Below are 21,258 nucleotides of genomic sequence, written 5' to 3'. Positions count from 1 at the left end.
AAACAAACAAAGCTAAAGCTACGAGGTGCTTTCCCCTGCTTTTTTTTGTTTTGGTCCTTTCTGGAAACGAGCCGAATAACTTAGCAGTTGCTGTTTGTTATAGACTCATATAGATGTGAAATTGATTGCCTCCATTCTTTCTTTCGCTTCTGGACATATTTCGGGTTCGTAATAAGTGACAGTGATTTTTTTGGGCGGCCTACGTTTCATACAAAAGAGGTGGGACACGCCATAATGTCGGAACCTGGCTATGCGCACATACCTGTAGCGCGCAGTTAAGAAATACGCTTTTGTAAGCAATTTCCTAGGATAGACCCACAGTGAAGGCTGTATTTTATGGCTCTGCTGTTAGACTGCTAAACCCCAAGGTCACGGTCGGAAATCCTGGCTGTCCTAGCCGCATTTGCGAGGAGTCGAATTGGTCAAAACCCTGTGTGCTGTGCGGTTTAACAGCACGTTAAAAAAACTCGTTGGTCGAAATTAAACCGTAGCCCTCCACTACGCTATTCCTCAAACCCATAACTAGCTCCGAAACATTAAATCGCTTCGTACCGTACTATATACCTGTCTTAGTATAACCACCATAGTCTTTTCACGTCAGAATAGCTTCGTTGATCGGCAGGGCGCTTGTGAAGCGGAATGCAGCGGCTTTGAACGAAAACTGCTTCGTTCTCTCTCGTTTTGGGTAGATAACCAGCTTGCTAGTCCCCTTTTTACATCGAGCACGAGGTTTAACCTCATACTGCATGCTGCTTAACATCTCGAAGGAGAAACAAACTGAATGGAGCCGCGTCGTTGTACCCAGAATTTCGCCTCCGTTCAATTAATCAAGCCCTGTAAGTCAGTCAAGTGCCTTCTTTATTAAGCGTGAAAGGACTTCGCCGTTACCGTTACAATAGCCACTTTCGTTTGCCTGCGGCCAAGAGCTCCTCGGCGTTTCCCAGCGCTACACCCACTCAGATTCCATCGCTCTATTCGGCAGATGGAAGGAGGGAAAAGAAGAAAACGCGCGCGAATTATAATGGAACAGGGCACGGGAACGAATGAACGAACGAATGAGGGAGTCTCACTCGCAACGCGGCGTGAAAAACGGGTCCTGCGACCAGCGTTCATCAATAAAAGGCAGGCCCGTTCTTGGCGAACGTAAAAACAATGCGCGAGCGGAGCCCGGAGCAAAGTGATAGACTGCCTCGAAGCTTATCGAATGAACCGCTGAAAAACGACGTGCCCCTGCGGCCGGCCGACGTTCTCCGCTGGCAGCTGGCTCTGTTCCCGGCTTGTCATACACTAGGCGCGCGGGCTGCGCCACTGAAAAAGGCGCCAGCCTCCCCCACCTCCTTGTCGTTCCGTATGAGAATAGGTACGGCGCGCTGTTATTTGTGCAATAATCTCATCTCTCTCTCTCCCTTCTCCTCGTTCAGGCATGGCCAATAAAATGGCCGGTTAGCCTCTCGCTTAACGCAGCCTCTTTTCTTGGGCATGCAGCCTCGCGTTGGCGTATGAGGCTTGTCAGGAAATCATTGTAGCCTTGCAAAATTAATGTTGTTACCGAATGCTCTCTTCGGAGGCGGGTTTTCAGGTTTCTGTTGCTCCCTCGATTTTCTGCTCAGCGTGCGGCTGCTTGGGAGAAAACGTGTTTTGGGGTTGTCTTTGCGCTCAAATAGTTTCTTGCGATGCAACCGCGTTTGTAGTGAGCACGCAATTGTGGATTTCTCTTCGATTTATTGATTGCTTCATGCTGTCTTCTTACGACAGCGGGCGCACTGTGTCGAGGATCAAGGTGCCGGTCATTTTCCGTGGACGTCGTTTGCTTCTGTAAAGATTAAAAAAGAAATAAAAAACGGCATTAGTGTTGCGCCAGTCTTTAATTTCATTCCCACGACAGGAAGCGCGTGTCAGTAGTGTGGCGAGTCATAAATGATAAATCAAAAAAATTTTACGCGAACGTGCGGGAAAATACCATAAATCGAGGAGTTCCTTTTGGACTAGTATGCATTTTGCGGCTCCTGGGAGGAAGTATTGCGAGCATCATGTTGTTCCTACCCATCTCTTTTTGGACTGTTATCCACGAAAGCTGCACGCTTAAGCTTTTTTTTTTACGTCCCGCGCTTCTTTTTAGTTGTCTTCGGCGGCACAAAAATCAACTAAAGTTACAGGTTTGCGTTTCCTAGAGAAAGTTTTTCTGGTTTGCTGACTTTATTCTCCCCTAACTTGCTTGTGGCAACAGCGTGATTAGCCTTTCAGAAAGATAGAGCAAGGTTAACATCATATGCTGCACAGGACGGGAAACAAAAAAAAATTAACTGCTGAATAGGACTAAAACGAATTCGTGTTAAGTTTATTCAAAGCATGCACAAGAAAGGGGTGAATTAGCAATGTGCAGGAAAAACGACGTGATTAAAATTAGCGGGATATGACTGAGCAGGCACAATGCGCTGACAGCTCACCTCGGCAATCTTTAAAAAGCGGCTACATAGTGAATACTAATGCAGCATGAACGACGGCGGCACCATACTTAACGTACTGGGCCTTTTCAGCGAGGTGAACGCTTGCTTGAACGGTACGACGAAACAGCGCTGACCGTCCAACATATGAACCAACCATCCCGACTCAGCCCTCTCCTTGGAACGCTCGTTTATTATATTTCGTAAAAGCAGATACGAGAAGATAACAAAAGCAGCACGTACAATCATCTTCAAGTTAATAATTATCATTGCCGCTTAATCTGTGGTAACAAGCTGCTATAAAGATACGGCGGTTGTCGTGCAGCCTAGTATTGTATAAATCCAGAAAACTAAGTTTAAAACAAACAAGACAGGATGGATTGCTCCTAACCCAAGCTTTCGGCGGGTGCTGTCGCCAACGGCTAGACAGCTGCAACGACCTCCTTTCATTTTTTTTTGTTTACCTTCGCACACCATATGACAAAACAGGGGGGGGGGGGGGGGGGAAGCTGTGTAGTTGGCCCTCGTAAACACTTCATGAAGCCGGCTTGAATGCCCATAAATCGCTCGGTTTTCATGTCCTTGTCATATTCTTCGCTGTCCCTGCAATGTTTTTTTCCGCTATGCGATCCTCTTTGCTGGCTAATGACCTGCTACGATTCTAACTCGTCAGCTTTTCGGTGCGGCATAACGAACCGTTTATCTCGATACTGTAGTACATGGTCCCATTGTTTATTAGCACAATTTTTTATTCGCGCGCTTTATGTAGCCCAGAATTCAGTATCGTAAGTCGCAGCTACTGAGCAAGCTTCATCACCCAGTGCATTAATTTCTTACTGCCACCAAGTCCCGGCAGATATAATGCAGCGCTTGTCTCGACAGACTTATAGATTCAAAACCCTTGGTGCTTGTTCATTTTACTTCCAGTCTAGTAAACTAAACTAAATTATATTGCAGGATTACGCGTGATATTTTGACCACTTCGTTCCCGTTACCTCGAACGCGTCTATTACATTCACACCAGCTGCCGTCGCTAACCATGACCCTCGCTTGTGAATTTAGTTACTAGCGTACTCTTCATGACATATAAACACAAACTGCGTTGCAATCTCATTTTTGCTTTCAATTGCTGCAAAGCTCACGCCATAATAGAAGCTACGAAATTTTAAAGAAATTAAGTGTCCCATCGACAGCAAAAGTCGATTGTCGGCGATAGCAAAGAACAAGTACAGAGTATCCCTCTCACGCATCAAACGCTGAATCTGTCGATGAGAAAAAATAGGGGGGGGGGGGGGGGGGGGCGTTTAAACTAGAAAGTAATTGAATCTTTTCTAACGCCACACCCCTCAATACTGATGTGATGTTCGCATGTGCGCGCATATACGCATCTGCTGCAAAAGTACATTGATCTCACTAATACCTGTTAAACACCTTTCAACGTATAGGTTGCCACAGCCAAATAAAAACTGAAAATGAGGACAGCTTTCACGAAAACGGTGCTCGGCTACTAATGCTTTACCGGTAACTACGTATCAGTATTTCAAAGTTAGTTTAATTTCATTTCGTTTCTATTTCTACCAACACAGTCTTCAGTGACGTCATGTCATGCCCCGCGCAGTTCCCTGCAGTCTCTAATCCTGGTGTCATCCCTTTCTAAATCCAAGAGTGGCCCACTTGTAGGACCGGATACCACCACGCACGGAGTCGTTTCCTCAGCCACAAAAGCAACCGAGCAATTGCTTTAAATTTATTTACCGAAGACAGAACGACGGCTTCTACAGCTGAGCCTTGAGAGCCGTCAAAATATCAACAAGCAAGGTGCGCAACAAGGGCTCCGCCAAGAGTCGAGCCAAACAATGTGTTGCCCGCGACCCGAGTTTTCTCCTACCCTTTTGCACTCTTTTTACGCCTGTCTTTCATTGCTTCCTACAGCCTTACGCGAACGTTTTATATGTTCTTTCACGAAAACCGATTGACTCGTTTTGTCAGTGAATTGCGTATTTTGTTTTCATCGCATTTTTGCGTTTAGCGCGCACTGCTTCCATCGAATCGGTGCTGCCCCTTATTCTATTGCGTCGCCTTTTTTGCCTCCGGTGGGACTGCGCGAGAATTCGCCGTGTTGAAGAAAAAGCATCGGCCAAACAGTTCGAAAGTCTCTCTGTGTGTGCCTGTCCGGGCACACGAAAGCAGAAAGGGCCCTGGAGGAGCCGGATGGGAGGGAGAGAGAGAGAGAGATGGGAGAAGGGGGAAACGGCGCGATTTTGGAATCCCCGGGTGGCTTGTCTTACGTGTAATGGCGCCTGTGCGACGGGATTTCGGCGGTTGCGCGAGAGGCCATACCGCCTGCGGCCGTTGTGCAAGCTTCCAATTCTTTAAATTTCTTGTTTTACTTTTATATTTATTGATCTGCGGTGCTTTCTCCTTCCAGTCCCCCCCTTACTGCTGCTGCACCAGCAGTCACGGATGACAATAAATCCGCTTTATTTGTGCGTCGCGGGCGTGCGAATTTTTATTGCCTCCAACGATTTCCTTTTCAAGCCGTCGTAAGCTCGCAGGTTTTCCCGATGATCTTTCTTTCTTGCATTTCCGCGACGGGTTTGTTCCGAACGCGTTAGGGGAACCTGTCAATTCCAGCCGGCCCTGATACAGTAAATGTCAATTTTGTCTTTCTAGCTGCTTTTTTTTTTGCACGCGGTGTTTCACTCTCTTTTGTTTCTATCTTCTTTTTTTTAAAGAACCTATTCCGACCACCGAAAAGACTGCGTCCGTTTCAGCGCTCCTACCGCGCGGGACGACCTTATTGATACACATTTGCTCAACAGCGCGCGCGCCACGACAGACGCTCGTAAAAGCACGAAGGTAACAAATTGATTGAAAGTGATGAAAATGCGGCGTATTTCAACTTTTCCTTTCACTTCCGCTCTTTCTCTATCATTTCCTGTCGTTATTCGTCTATTTTGTCTTAGTTCTTTACCTCGTTTTTCTTTTCCTTTCTTCTCTTTCTTCATCGGCGTGCATATTCGCACGCAGAAGGGCATGGTGCTTTCATTTCAACTTACTTTGGTTTGCAATTTTATTACAGTAATCAAGGGAAATTATGTGCTGAACGTTAGTAAAGAAATGTTGACCGTTAACCTATCATCGGAAAACCGTGCTATTTCGATGAAAAGTTCCGGGCGCTCTGACAACGAACGATTATTCGGAAGTGACTGTCGTGCATCTATCTGTCAGACACTTCTATACTTTTACTTTCTTTCATTTTCAAAATGCGCTAAGGGTGACGAGGAAGTGCATTACCAGAAGCGGTCGTATTCTTGATTCCCCTTCTATTTTGTATTATTGTGGACGCGACAGTATTCCCTTTATCACTCAGGACCACTTCCTTGCCTACGAATAATTTTAGTATTCGTATCTCTGTTTACATTTTCATCTTATACAACAACTTCAACTTTGATTCAAAATAAAGTTATTTAAATAAATTTTATGCATATCCGCTTCCGTAGTAGTTTTACCAACAGTGCCTATATATCAGTGCGTACTATGCATTCTTACTCCCGTGTAGTGTGAATATCAGGCGTTTCAGGAAATCCTGTCACTCATTCATAAAAAATGTTTTTTTTTTAGATAAAGAGAAGCTTTTTGTGAGATAGTAACACCAGTGCTGGCGGACGTCGCAAAACTGGCGAACCATCCTTTCTAATAATTAATTAATAAATTTCTAATTATTAACTTGATATCCATCACCGACAGGCGCCAGATTGCAATTAGCGATTTGTAGCCTGCCGTCAGTAGTTGCCGTATCAGTTTTTATAATTCAAATATCGCGATTCTGCGATTCGCCATTCAAATATCGCAAGCCTGCGGAGAGCGCAAAGCGATGTACAGTACTCACGGATTGAAATAGGACATTCGGAGCGCTAGCCTTGCAGTGCCACGCAGGCATGTGGTAAACCACAGGCCGGCTCATTGGCTACTGGAAGGAACAATTCTGCTTTGTAGATGTTCTCCCTCTCGCGCCATACCACAATGCACCACCTTGGTTCCATGAGCGTCTACGGGCGGCGCTCCATGAAGCGACGGCCACGCGCTCCGAATGTCCTATTTCAATCCGTGAGTACTGTACATCAAATCGCGTCGCTCCGTGGCGCACATGCCACGTGACATTCTTTGCTCCGTCCGCACTGGAGCTGCCTATTGGCAAGGAGCGCGGAGCACCACAGCAGGGGCGGAGCACACATGGTCACAACGTTAAAGGCGGGAAATTTTTGAAGCCTTCTTTAGTCACAGTTAAGATAAATGTATCAGTGATCCTTCTGTTGCGTTGTGGGGAAAAAAATAGGTTATGCGAATTCTAACCTGTCCGTCTGGTCAGCCACGCAAGAAGAAGGAAAAATATGCAGACGTGAAAGAATTAACATGCGTTGCCGGGAAACGCAAATCTTTGTTAGCTTTTCTTTCACCATAACCCCTATTCGTGAAATGTATTCGTGCGCTAGAGGTCACCAGCGCCGCGTATTGTAGATAAATGCCTCCTTTCTCTGGAATAAAATCTAGTTCATGTCCGGCGTCCATGGCGTCTACTCTGCCTCTGTTAGTCTATTTTATGTGCGCAGCAAAGATGAGTCAAATGTGTAACATGATTCGCCTGTTTTCTGACATCCGCCAACACTGGTATTATTATGCCACAAGACGAACGTCTTTACCGCACACACACAAAAAAAACTTTTTTTTTTAATTAGTGAGGGGTTTCTCTTTTAAAAACCAGACCTATCGTCCAGTGCATGGTCTCGTGAGAAACCTACTCTATAATCAGACGTGCGAGTGCATGGTTCCGCACTGAACGTTCAAATGAAATTTCACACTAAGCGCGTTGCGTAAAGCAGCCAGAAGGGGCAAACAGAAGCCGTATCAAGCGAACGTTTCAAACCAAGGTTGTGCCGCAGACGATGCCCAGAAGGCACCAAAGACTACCGCTAGAAATGGCGGGAGGCTGGAGTTAATGAATGTACAAAAGGTTTCTTCGGAAAGCAAACTGCGGAACGTGCAACACCTCTATATACTAAACGAATATAACAAAGTCATAGGGGCAGAGAAAGAAGATAAGAGACACTGTAGAGAGCTTAGCGCAGGGAAAGAGTCGGCGGGAAGAAATAAAGCACGTATACGCGAGGTAAGCTTGTCGAGTGCGCGACGGCAATTCCGGGATAATGGCCTGCTTAGCAGCGAGCACCAGGGAACCACCCACTCGAAGCTCCCTGATCCCCCTCGACCTCTTTCTCCTCGCCTGGCTCGCTCGCCCATAGACGGCTGCATGGCTTGCGCAGTGGCGCCATTTAGAGTGCGCCCTCGTTTTTTGGGCCATACAGCCAACGCACACATACGCGCGAACGTCTTATACCACTCGACGGCAACGTTTTCATTCGAAAGCACTACTTCACGAGTTCCGACCGGCTCACCGAGTTTGCGTGAAGCTTGTCACTGAAGGTGAGGGTGAAATAAATAAATAAATAAAATATTGCCGTGACTGGAATTAGATCCCGCGGCGCTGCGAAACAGATCAGCTTCGATGACCACTGCACGAGAGTACTATGCTATCACCGCAGCCAATCACTCCGCGTGTTAAAACGGAACACACTCTCGCGTTGTGAATTGCATATCATCGGCTTGATCGACTAATACTACTATCGAATTGTTATCGTCGCCAGACGTGCCGACGACCCAGCAAAGCAAAGCCATGAGCCAACCAGGCTAGACAGATACTTTCGCACGTCTGCTCTTTTTAACTAAGTTAACCCCCCCCCCTTTTTTTTTATTCTTTTCTTCATGCCACACACTTTAAACTTCAGTACGCCACTTTTTCTGCCCCAAAGCCTCTACCGGCGGCAGTCTTGGAGAGAACGGCATTCTAAATACCAGCAGCGATGCTGTTCTACATCCACAGACATCTTGCCGCGTTGTGGAAGCTCTATCCGTCTCAACATTCATTGGGTGCATCTGAAACGGAAGCTATAGTCAGCGCCAGGAAATCGGAGGTTGGTAACATTCTGTGCATAACAACGACTTGCGAACGGTTACCGCCCGTGGTAACAGCCATCGCGATGGGCCGGCCTGTGATAGTCTCGACCCCGGTCAACCCTTCGTAACCTTGCACACGCTCAAATACTGTTGAGAGTTCGGCTCTTGATATGCTGACACAAGCTGTAGCTTTCACTTTAGTGCAATCAAATTGCGCGACTTTGTACGCAGCGGGCGTCAGATGTCAGAAAACGAATTTATACCACCAGCACTCCTAGCAGCAGATGCCAGTGGCGGTACGTTTTTGGGGTGACAGAGTACGCAAGCTTTCCCACATAACATAACCTGGGACAGGACTCGAAAAAATTTCAGGCACACCCGCTGAACACTGCGTGCAAATTGTGCAAAAAATGTGTTTCAATCAATTATCCGCGGAAAACTATATAATCTGTGAAATCAATTTTCTTCTCCGTCTTCAACTTCTTCCGCTTCTTCCAAGCTCCATCTGGATAGCATGGATAACTAGTCACCCTACTTAACACGATAAGGCATGCAGTGTTAGCTATAAGCTTCCACCTACTAGTGTACGTTCATAAAGATATGCACAAGTCTGTACCCAAAACAGGGGCCGGAAAAAATCGGTCCTCAAATTCGTAAAAATCATTTCTGAATTTAAGAAGCTGGTTGCTCTTTCGCTGGCTCCTAGAGGCGCTCTAAATGGTTAATGATTAGCAATTAAATTACCTTCGGGAGCTGAATGCGTAAGGGAGAATATACGACGGGCGTTAAGGGTTCCAAAAGAAGTGCTATACACCCGCCGCGCCTTCCCGAATGCCAGTCTCGCACCGCAGTTACTTCACATGTCCGGATAGCCAAGCTGTTCTACAAACCACCTCAGCCCAGTGCCTGGTCTTGCGCTCCATTACTATTCAATGCTTCTTTAGCGATGCGCAAATAAGTCCGAATTCTCTAGTCCATCTTCCTGCAAACCATACTCAGTCTCCAATGCATTAACTGAAGATATAGCAGCAGTTGTCTGTAGTGTACACCTTAATGCAAAAGCGCGAAAGAATCGCACGCTAGTGGGGGGACATGCAAGAAAGCAAGCACATTCCCCATAACTAGCGTGGGCACCTCCCTAATAGTAAAGTGGAGCGAGGTGAAGCTGCAGCGCACACCGGAGTTCAACGGAATACATAGTTATTATTGCTTGTAAAAAAACCCACGAAAAGACGCAACTGCACAGGACAGACGCTGTGCAGTCGAACTCTGTCCTTCATATCGTAAAAGCGCCAGTAACCGTGCATTCAGTCAGTGAACTCCAACTAGGTTAACGTTTCGTTGTAGCGTTCGACAACCGTCACTAAAGTGTTAAAACAACGCAGCGAATAACCCCTAATTCTCAATCTCAGTAAAAATTGATTCCATGCATCTTTCTGACTATGAGCATATTTGAACGGCGGCAAAATGCTCATTATTGTCCAGAAAATTGCATTTAAAACTTTCGCTCTTCGATTCCAACTCATAACGCTTACACCAAGAAAGGAATCCGCGATCAGCGTTTTCATTTGATTGGTGGTGTACTTAGCCTCTGAGATCCACGAAAAAAACTGTGATGATACAGCGTAGTTTACTTCCGAAATCGGTCGGTGATGGCGACACCTGTATCTCATTCCGTGACCTAATGTAACTTATAAACGCTCCGTTTTCCGAGAAAGTAGTTCCTTTTTCCGTCAGAATGTGGCAGTTAATCAATACAGGTCAACTATACAATTCCTGCCCTGTGTCCGTTTGAGCGCCAGAATTCCAAATGCTAAGCGCTAAACAAAAAGATGTCACCTTCGTCATGAGTATGGAGTTCAAAGGGGTTCGCTCCAGGGCGTATAACCAGAACCACAGTGAGAGGTTTAGAAGAAAGCCGCCATTGGTCTCTGCATTTGACCAAAGATGCTCAGCGCGACACGCTTAACGGTCAGCGCGCGTGTGCGCATCTTTCAGACGTGTAAAGTGTTTCAGAAGTTTATTCGTTCCACATAGCATAATAACTAGGTTATTTTGAAGTGAAAGTACTCGTGCACCGCCAGCGTTCTTTAGCGCTTGGCTCACTATACGAAGAAAATCCTGCACAGCGAAGGGAAAGGAAGGCGCGGGGAGAGGAGGTGGGGTGGGAGAGTGCCGGTTGAAGGAGTAACGCCACCCCGTTACTGGCTGTGACGCTATTCGTTAGCGCGGTGTCAGCATACCGGCACGAGACAGACTCGGGGAAGACAGCCGAGAGACGGACGAGTGGTGGACAAGGGGTAAACATGGAAGCGCGCTGGGCGTAGCGTGGCTTGCAACTTCGGAAGAGTAAACTATTTGGTCTCTGCATACCGCAGCTTCGGTGCTTGTGGTTTGAGGGGAAACGTGCTTTAAGCCGGAAGGAGACGGACGGACGCAATGAGGGGAGGAAAAGGAGGAACTGAGACAACGAACGCGCTCAGAGTTCTCCCCGTGTTTACGGTTTCTGGGCCGTTGCCTTATCCTGTCCCAAACGAGTTTGTTTTTTTCTAAACTCACTTTCCTGTCGTCTCGTGAAAGAAGATGCGTCGAGTGTCGCAAAATTTTTGCGGGAAAAATGCTGTCTCTGTGAGGTGAAACATGCTTAAGCTTTCAAAACTGAGCCGTCAGAAACGCTTGGAATTGAGCAACTCTTCTAAATTGCGAGAGTATGAGCGGCCGTTCCGATAGTGACACTGCCTCCTTCTTCACCTCTACTACCCGGCGCTTTTCTCCAGACTAGATGGATGGAAGAGACTTACTTGATTGGTTTACAAGCAGCAACTTCACGACCGCGAGTGGTCTGTAGTTAAACATGCGCCGCATTCGGTGTCATAAAGGAAGCAAACTAATAAACAGCTGCTTGCTTTATTGCTCTCTTCTTGGAAATAAGATGTGCCTAATCACGGGTACTGGCGACTGCTGGTTTTTTTTTTCTTTTGGCCGGCTGTAGGCTGACTCCGGTAAATATGAGTTCTAATATGAAACGTAATTGAAGACATTCAAACATGTTCACCAAAATTCGCCCAGGATGAAATTCACAGGATCCATAAAATAATGACGCGCTGACAAGTAGTCTTAAAATAACATCAAATAAGAATCAAGGAACGCACGATTCCACTTTTCCTTTTGCTCATCTCCTTTAATAAAACACAAGTCAAGAGATGAAACAGCGGTCGAACACGTGCGGAAAGCGCGAGCATCCGACATTTGTACAGGGAAACAAAGAATAAAAAATGAAATTTCTCGCAGCGCGTAATTCAGAATGCCCCTGACATCTGGGGTGCTATTCCGCGGCCGGCATTTCAGGATACAACGTTTCGCCGTGCTATTGTTTTACTCCTTCCGAGCGAGGCTCCCTCCATCTCCGTTTTCATCTCTTCTTTATTCTTCTTCTTTCCTTCCTTCCTTCGCTCCTCGGGGTTCAGGGGCAGCGCGCGTGACGAGGCCGCCGTATATTGACGCCAAGGAGCAATGCGCGCCGGCCGCGATTTTTCGCCGGTTACATGGTTTTACGGCAGTTGTTAATACCCCTGGGATAACCGTTTCCCGAGGACGTGGGGTGTTTGCGCGCGCCAGTGCGAAATACGTATCGCCTCCATTTCCTATCTTTCACTTGCTATCTCTCTATCTCCCTCCCTTGCTTGTTGCACCGGCCCTCGCATGAGCGGGAAACCGATGTACGGGCCGAGGGAAGACGTGTTATATGGGCTTTCTTTATTGCCGCGGCGGCCGCGTCTGCTCCAACGCGGCTGGCTCCTCTTCCAATATCGCGAGGCTTGAAATAAAAACGGAGAAAAAAAAAGCACGCAGCCAGGAGCTTCATTTTCTACGACGCTTGCGTTGCGAACGCGGATCCTTGTTTCGTATATTTCGGTGCGCGGTTCTGCGCTCCTGTTTCGTTTCAACGCCAGCCATCCAGTGGTTTCTTTGCCCTGTACGTGCTGTGGCCAAGCCGGATACAGGGCAGCCCTCCGAATTTTCACACCACTACCAGTCTCCGCGAACACGCCTGCGGTTATAGTGGAGTGAAGACAAAAAAGAGGCACAGAAATTGAGCTTCGCAGCTGAATTCGTTTAGCCGCACTGACCTTCCGAGCCTCCGGCATGTGTTGATTGCGACTCACGTTGCTTTGCTTGACAACCACACCTCCATGTTTTTAAATGGGGCCTGTACGTGCCCTGGTATCAATTTTAGATCACCTTGGTGAGCGGTGTTCAGTAATGTTAACCCGCATACACAAGCTTGTCCCTGAATTTATTGGTTTGTCGAGAAAGATCTCTGAGCACACTTCTGCGTCTTTGCCGCGATGGCCTGCGATCTTTAGCCTGCCCTTGGAGCTTTTTGCTGATATCCTGCGCTGACGCTGCGCCTGCTGAACCAAGTAGAATGATCTTCTCTCGTTGACGAGCTTACGCCGACATAATGCGTGTTTTTGCCTCTGGCGTTGGCAGCAGACTTGTAGCGATGCCCTATATCCTTACCTTTCCTTCTTCCTTCTTTGTTCCCCTTTTTAACAGCCCTTTACTTTCGTTATATGTGAGGCAGGCAACCGGAACCCTCATTTGGTTAGCTTTCCTACTTGTCCTTTTCTTGGCCGCCGCGGTGGCTCATTGGTTACGGCGCTCGGCTGCTTACCCGAAAAACGCTGATTCGATCCCGGCCGCGGCGGTCGAATTTCAGTGCAGGCGAAATTATATAGGACCGTGTACTCTGTGATGTCAGTGCACGTTAAAGAACGCCGGGTGGTCGAAATTTCTGGAGCCCTTCACTACGGCGTTCCTCATAGCCTGAGGTGCTTTGGGATGTTAAATGCCCCATAAACCATAAAACTTGTCCCTTCCATTTTCTTTTCCTACTTTTCCTTCTCACTTTCTACCTTGCTCTCTCTTGCCCTATTCAGTGTAGCACGTCCCGTTTGCGGTTCTTACTGCGCCTTAAAACTTCTATTATTGCACCTGCAACTACCCGCGCAAGTTTTGCCTCAGGTACACCAACGCCCAACAAGTTTGCATAACAATCTAAACAGACGCATCGTAGATAGCTGCTTGACCTTCCTTTGCATGTATAAAAGCGCACGCTCTCGACAGCTGCAGAGCACTGCCTTCTGAGCACTGCCAAAGCTCCGAACGTGCTAGGCATTCCATTCTGGAGAGCGTTAGCCGTTCTGGCATATGCCAAGCTCGTCTGCTCGCATTTTTTAGCACGTTACACGTACGAAACAATGTATAGCGTCTCTATTTCTTTTTGTTACTTTCTCTAACTATCATCTAACTGTCCTCATATATTTTTGGGCATCTGTAAACATGACACACTTACAGGCGGAGTCGTTCGCGTTTCGCGTAACTTTTCGCACTTCTCTGCCTAAAAACGATCCGTAATCGGTCAGCAAGCAACACCGCCAGAACACCATTTTCGCTTGGTTGGCATTGGGTCAAAACTGTGGCTACTCTGTTTAAAGTCGGCGCTCTACGTATAAAGCCGTAAGGCCTGTAGGGCTGTAGCATGGTCATGAAGAGCTAATTATTATTTCAGAGCACGCTATCGACGCTAGTCATCAATCTGCCGTCAGCATGACTGACCATACGACGAATCAGATACGCGAACCTCGCACTGTGAAAGGCTGTTAAAATAACACCCACGAGCACGCAGTCAATGAGCGTTGGCGACACTGAATAGCTTGTACTGCCGTTCTTGCTCGAGTTTAATCCTGCTTCTGGCAGGCTATGGGCGGTCAAATTTTAATATAAGGATTTTTCTCTTCAGGCTAATCGTGTCCGCAGTCCAAACGAGTAATTCTGCCTCAAGAGGCGTTCTGAAATGTCTCCAGCCTCACGCGTTTGAACGCGGAGGTACAGTGTTACGCTTCCTGTGCACCAAGATTTGTGCGTTTCGTCAGTTTTTACTATGTCAGCAACACAGCAGCGAATGTTGACGCGTTCGCAATTCATTTCCATTTTTTTTTCATCCATCCAACCTTGAAAGCTTTGATTTCAAGGGGGCAGCAACCCATACACGCCAACTCTACGATGCTGCTTACGCCCTGAGGATTCACGCTTGATCCCAAGGGCGCCAGAGAACGGTTGAACAAATAGGCACATTCAAGTGATATACGCATGAAGAGATCTTGGCGATTGGCTGACGTTGTCTTCATTTTCACTTGCATTTTGACCACTCGCCCACCAATTCTTCAAACTCACAGTTGCGGACATGTGCTCTAGATGCAATGTTGCGCTAGCCCGTGCTCAAGAACGTAGCGTAAAGGGAGCTCAGGGTTTAAGTGCAAGATGAAGATACACCATCAGAGCAAAGGGTTTTCTTTCTTTCTTCGCCTAGTCTTTCGTCCCTGATCACAGTTTGCTTCATGTAGAAGGGCACCGGCGACATGCGTTGCTGATCTGTCCACTCCAATTAAATTGATTGATTTATTGATTAATTAATTGATTGATCGATTGGTTTATTGACTGATTGATTGATTGATTGATTGATGATTGATTGATTGCTTGATTGATTGATTGATTGATTGATTGATTGATTGATTGATTGATTGATTGATTGATTGATTGATTGATCAATCATCTCTAATGACGAAGCCCCACCTGGGTGCTAACATTGCGACCGAAACAACTTCCTTCATTGACGTGCACGTCTCAACCACAGTGCGAAAACAGGGTAACCAAGGCTGTATGAAAGCGGGCAGCCAAGACAAGCCGGCAATCGGCCGAACCAACTCCCTCGCTGCGGCCTACCTCCGTTTTACCTCAAAGAGCACGGGAATGGACCCTTGACGACCTATAATCGCCTTCCCGACGCCCTTCGTGTTCGGTCATTCTCAATTTGAGCGACTTGAAGGTCCGAGCTTTGACGTCGGTAGCCCGACACTTACTCGTGCGCTTTCAAGGAGCGGCGCCAGGAGCCAGCAGAGGGACCCTTAATTTTATAATCGCCAGGCGGCCCTCACGAACATGTTGCGACTGATTCAATTAGAGAAGGCGGGGAACGAAAAAGACAAATATAGCGCAGCCTTAGTGTGCGTTCAAAGGGAGCCGAAAGTTCTGAATGATGCGTGACCGCTGGCCTGTCACTAGTTAATGACTTCAAGGGGACCTGCTCAGGTTACCTTAGAAAGGTTTCGTTTTTTTTTTTCAAACTTCTTTTCTTCGAGCACGGGTCATTATCTCTAGCAGTGGCTTTTCGGCTCTCCAGCTGTTGTACTTAATTTTTCTTTTAATCACTGAGGGCCACTTCTGACTATATTTTTTTTTCTTATTTACACACAGTCACTTTGACTCTTTCCCTTCTTGCAGGAGCGAGGAACCGGTGACGTCTAACCTGGACATTTCAACTGGACACATGATCTTGGTAAGCGGGAACCTTTCGTCTTTCTGTTCTCCTGTGTGGATATTTTTTTGTTTTGTTGTAACTTTTAAAGATGCATGTAATGATAATCAAAAAGGCGTGATTTCGCATTTACCTTTTATGGATTACTAGGATTATTGAATAATAGCATTATAATCTCTTTTTTTGTTTTCGAAGTCTAGGATTCGTCACCTATTATTTAAGTCTTTCTAGCGGTTAAGAGCGAGGAAAGATCTTGGAGACAACGTTAATGAGTGAACAATTATTTGAAAACGCTTCCCTGTTCCACCGTTAAAATAAACTTTATTTAGGGTCAGTAGAACGTTGATGGCGGCATTTATCGCTTTTCGTGCAGCTCGAGAAGTTATTAATGCTAAGTTGCTGCATGCGGTTAGAGCTCTGTTCTCTCTTGTACCTTGTTTTCAAATTTTCTTGGATATAACTGTGGTTTGCTATATCTGTCCACGGTGCGACGTAATTTCTGCTTCACTAATGTGATCCTGAACAAAGCCCTAAGCCTCGAGAATGGAGAAAACTACAAACGAAGAAGTTGATCTAGTGAGATAGCACAATAAAATACTACAAATGAGCAGCGATGTTTCGAAAGCTTAGAAGACGGGAAAAAGATCTGGCTCAAAGTTTTTACTTGCCTTTCAGCAAGAATCGGATGAAACCATCCTTTCTCAGCAAAGGCTACCCCTAGAACTACTAGTAGCTCGCAGTTATTTTCACTTCTACAAACTCCGCAGCAGAATCGATGATTGTGGCCACGACAGCGTACCTCTTAAATACTGGAGATTGAGCACGAGTGTTAATGGCCACTGCGGCGTCCTGACGTCCGGTGTGCCTTCAAACTCCAGCCTGTATACGTGGAAGATGTTGAATGATTTATTTTTTCCGCGGCCCTCGTTTTCTGGAGATCTTTAGCTCAAAGTGTCGGTCGTCCGCTTTAAAGCCATTTTGCGCGATACTCAGGCAACAGTAATGTCTGCCACGTAGTCTGCATTAAAACTGAATCGCCATTGCAGTGACCATAGGCTCCCGCTGAACGGGCAAGCAAGATATGGCATAGATGCCTTTATGTTGTCATGGCCTCGCCGAGCTGTGCGGGGCGCTGACACACCCCGCCACCTAGGAGCGAGAGATGGGAACATCACCTCGTTAGCTTAGTCGGCCCACTCTGCGAGGCTATTTCCTTTCGCGAAAGGAAACGCGAAGTGAAGGCGTTCTTCTAACGCAAAATACAGGAACCGTCACTGCAGTTGAGAAAATCTGAAAAAATAGATGTCGTGTGGCTGAGTCAAACCTACACAGAAAAAAAAAACATACGAATAACCGTGAAGCCCGAGTTCTCGAAACTTGTACCAACACGCAAGCTTTTTCGGACAAGCAGGCGCTTTCGGGGGATGTCCCAGCGGCCAATCGAGACAACGCAAGCGAATGCCGGAAAAAATGACAGCGCGCGGAGCGCAGAGACAAAAGAGCTAAGGGCCAGCAAAACCTCACTTCCAGTCTCGTCCCCACGAACTGTCGGCATTTGCGCGAGCGCCACCACTACACCCCTCCGGAACCCCGCCTTCCCGTGGAGCCCCTGCCCAGCAGCGACTAGCGCAGCTTCGAGGCGGCTGTCCTATTGCCCGCGAGAACACGGTGAAGGTGGGAATAAAGAAAACTCGGAACGAAAACACCGCCAACTACTACGACAGCAACAACAGCGGTGGCAGCAGCAGCAAGGCGAGAAAACAAAGCCGCCCAGCGTAGTTTTCTAGCTGCTGCTGCTGGTCCGGACGACGACGTCGACGCACTGTCGTTTCCAGGCCCGTCTACGTGAAACAAATGGAATGGAGACGCTTCGCCGGGGGGAGCGACAGGAGAGCCGTTCGCTTGTAATTCACCGGGCGGAGGACGCGCGCGCGTCCGGTCCCACGGTTTCCCAACACGCTGCTCGCGGGGACGCGGCGTCGCCCGGATTTGGTCCCGGCTAGCGCGCTGCTGTCCCCCAGGGCCGCAGACGCTGCTGCAGCTGCCAAAGTCCCCCGCCCGCCAACGCCGCGAACAGTCTAAAAAATAAAGAGCGGCCAGGAATGGACATTCGCCTTTGCCGACAGCGCGGCGAGCTGCGCGCTCTGTCACACACTCTCGCTCTCATTTTGTACCCTTTGTTTTGCTTCTCTTTTGCTCTCGCTGTGAGCGCAGCCATGGAGGTGCAAGGTCTTTATGCGGAAGACAAGCTGCATCACAAGCTGCATAGCCTTCCTTGTCTAACGCCTCTCGCAAAGGTTGCGAATGTGTTAGAACTCGGTTAGAGACAGTGGATGGGTGCCTAATACTCTCTACTCTATACACATAGTTTTCGGAGAGGGGGGGGAGGTGTTATACTATTCTGCGAAAGGTCATTCAGTGCCGCTTCAGAGTTTTGCGACTCGTTAACTCTTCTGACTCGATCGTGACTTAATTCCGTTTTTTTTTTTTGCCTTAATAAGTTCATTCAGTTCCTGCCTCACAGGTTATATCACTCGTCTGCTCATTTAGTATGCTCAATTTTTTATCTCGATAACTTAGGTGATGCTTCCGCCGTGTCTCTGCGAAGCTGCTGGATATTGCACGTCGGAAAGGAGCAATGTACAGCCTCGCCCAAAAGTTCTCAGGCAGCATGCTAGCCCGCTAAGCCGAGCAGTCGCACGCATACGTGCGTGACTTCTGATGTTCCAGAACAGCGGATCTTAAGTAGATGTTTACGAAGACATCATTTAGCAGTCCACGGTGCGTTTTTTTTTTCTTACGGAGCGAATTAGGCTTATGCCAACAATTAAGAGAAAAAGTACAGGCTGATTTTATTAAACAAACAGCAATGCATTCTTGGTTTGTTTGCTAACATATCGGTTGGGTATTTCCCTGCCCTTACATTTGTATAACCGCGCTCCATGCAGTCGAAACTGACGGTATTACAATGCCCGTCTCCGCTGTCCTATTGATGGAGACAAAGTCGTTAAAAAAAAATAAAGCGAAATTTTTTGCTTCAACCTAATAAACTCGATTTTGTATGTCTGCTTCTAGTTATTCTAACGACGCAACCCGCCCACTCATTTCCTAGCTTTTCCGTCCTATTCATATTTTCTGTCAAACGAGCCATCCTTGGCACACCACCCGTTGTAGAAAATAAGTGCTCCAAAGCACTGGACGGATAAGGAGGAGAGTGCTTGTCTTGCTCCATAGATGTGAAGTTTCAAAGGTGGTGCAGTTGCCTTGATTCATGACTGTAAATAGGCCCTGCTGCCTGAAAAGATTAGAAAAGTGCTGTTATTATCTCGATAGGCGTTATACTAATGTTAAAGAAAAAGAAAGAAACAATGCCGTTCCGAACTGCGCCATCTGTGAATGCAACTTGACAAAAATTTACGAGGAGCTTGTGTTGCAGGCGCAGATTGTCGCGTTCTGCTGACGTCCCCACAGAACACCATATACATGTTTGAAGAGACCACTCCTATGTCCGCCAAGGAGAGACAGGGACCCCTTATACCTTTTACCAAGAGTTTGAAAGTCCAGGAAAAGTTTGTTATATCCTGCGAGAGTGTGGCAGTTGATCTTGCTCAGTTTCAGTGGCAGCCAGCGCGCATACTTCTCGACCTCCCTTTACATCAAATAAACTCTTTGTTTGCAGCTGAACGGAAGAAAGGTGTGTGAAATTGGAAGCTCGGTTTTCAGTGAGATTTGCCTAATTTATAGTTTGAGTCGACCAAGGGCATAAGTCAGCTGCGTTTTCTTTGCTTGCAACAAATGTCGAAGTCATTAAACTGTGAAGGACACACAAAACAATGGACGATTACGGGGAATTCTTTTTAACATGCCAATCTTGACTTATAAAGTTAATGTCTGTTTTTTTTTAATTGCCTTAAGACCCTTTGAAAGTTTTCATTAAAGATATAAGAACAGCGAAACTGCATGATTCAGCTTGAATGCCAGGGTCAATTGGTCAATTTGAAAGCTCAGGAATACCTGCCGAAACCGTGCTGTCAATATTAGCCTCTGACTTTGTTTGGTGGGGGCGCTATTACGCAGTCGTACATGGAGGACCACCTCAAGTGCAAGGACCGCTTAGACCGCGAGTGGGAGGCGCTGTGTGCCTACGAGGCCGACCCGTGCTCCACGGCTGTCGCCTCGTTGCCCGCCAACATGAAGAAGAACCGCTACCCGGACGTCCTCACCTGTGAGTATACTCTCAAGCGTCCAATGGACCCGGTGCTTCTTGTCGGGCTCGTTGGGGTCCACAGCACAGCACGTCAAGGATATCAGTCCGCAAGACGAACACCACGTACTGCGCACGCGTTATCCATTCTTCTTACGTTTCTTTCGTAGTGATATTTTTGCGCGGTGTTAATTTTTTTTTTGAACCACCCGCTTTCACTGCGAATCAAACGTTACACAGAGAAAGAGTTTCGTATAGATCTACGAATTTTCTATGGAACACTTCAGTTGCACGATCAGTGACGGCTGGCGATACACACTTTTACTAACTTTATGGATGTGGTGTTTTCGCCATTAAAGGTTCATAGCTGATGCAGCATCGGGCTCATGATTCGCATTGGTGGTGTCATTATTGCTTTCATTCTAAAACAGAGCCTCCTTCATATTGCCTCGGCCAGTACTAGCAATATTATTAGTGTTTCAACGCCGTTTGACAGGGTAAGCAAGCTCAAACATTCCCTGGTTCATTGCTGTCGCAGCCGTCATGACTGGAACGTGGTGCCATTCACAACCGGTGCACCTTTGATTGTTCTTATATTTCTCCCTTTCTCTAATACCGTGTGTCCTCATGGCACCTTTTACGCGTACCTTAACAGGTATAGTTCTTCATTTGTGTCGATAGAAAGTTAGCATGGCTTTCTCACGCGAGGTCTCGAGACTCTAGGTGCGACTTTACTGTATATGCGGTGCCTTGCCGCGACAGATAGGAGTACGCGATGGAGCGTCACTTAGGGATAAATCAATTCCGCCCGTAATTATGCAAAGCTCTTTGCAATTAACGGGCCGAGAGGTCAAGGCTGTCGTACGCCGGGTACCTGCATTTCCTGAGGGACTACGATCATGAAGACACAAAGGACCAAATCGCATTTGCTAAAAGGACGTTAGCTGGTTCGCGTGACGAGAACAAGGACACGGACGGTCATCCTTTTACAGTCATCAGGCCTACTTTCCAGTTTCGAACTGTCGTCGCCACGGTGTTTAAACATACTGAAATATTAGCCAATAAGAGAGCAGGAGATAGGGATAGTTGGCACAGGCTAACCATACTCAACAGTATACGTGGAAAGGCCAGGCCACTAGCAATATGCTGTTGACATAAATCGGTTTTGCTCTCCCGTTTTTTTTATTTATTTTTTTAATACAAGAATGCACTTG

The 21,258-nt window shown here is 47.0% G+C and overlaps 1 protein-coding gene across 1 annotated transcript in view; it reads left to right on the top strand.

Annotated features, from left to right (window-relative positions):
* IA-2 (tyrosine phosphatase IA-2) overlaps positions 1–21,258 on the top strand; it is a 528,690-nt gene that overhangs the window by 464,253 nt on the left and 43,179 nt on the right. The window contains exons 16-17 of the mRNA XM_077657849.1: positions 15,807–15,861; positions 19,918–20,065. Coding sequence (XP_077513975.1) covers positions 15,807–15,861; positions 19,918–20,065 — 203 coding nt within the window. The remainder of the gene's footprint in view (positions 1–15,806; positions 15,862–19,917; positions 20,066–21,258) is intronic.

This window comes from Amblyomma americanum, chromosome 3 (assembly GCF_052857255.1).
Source record: "Amblyomma americanum isolate KBUSLIRL-KWMA chromosome 3, ASM5285725v1, whole genome shotgun sequence".
Lineage (NCBI taxonomy): Eukaryota > Metazoa > Arthropoda > Arachnida > Ixodida > Ixodidae > Amblyomma > Amblyomma americanum.
Note: the sequence above shows the minus strand (reverse complement) of the source record. Positions and strands in the feature narration are given on the sequence as shown.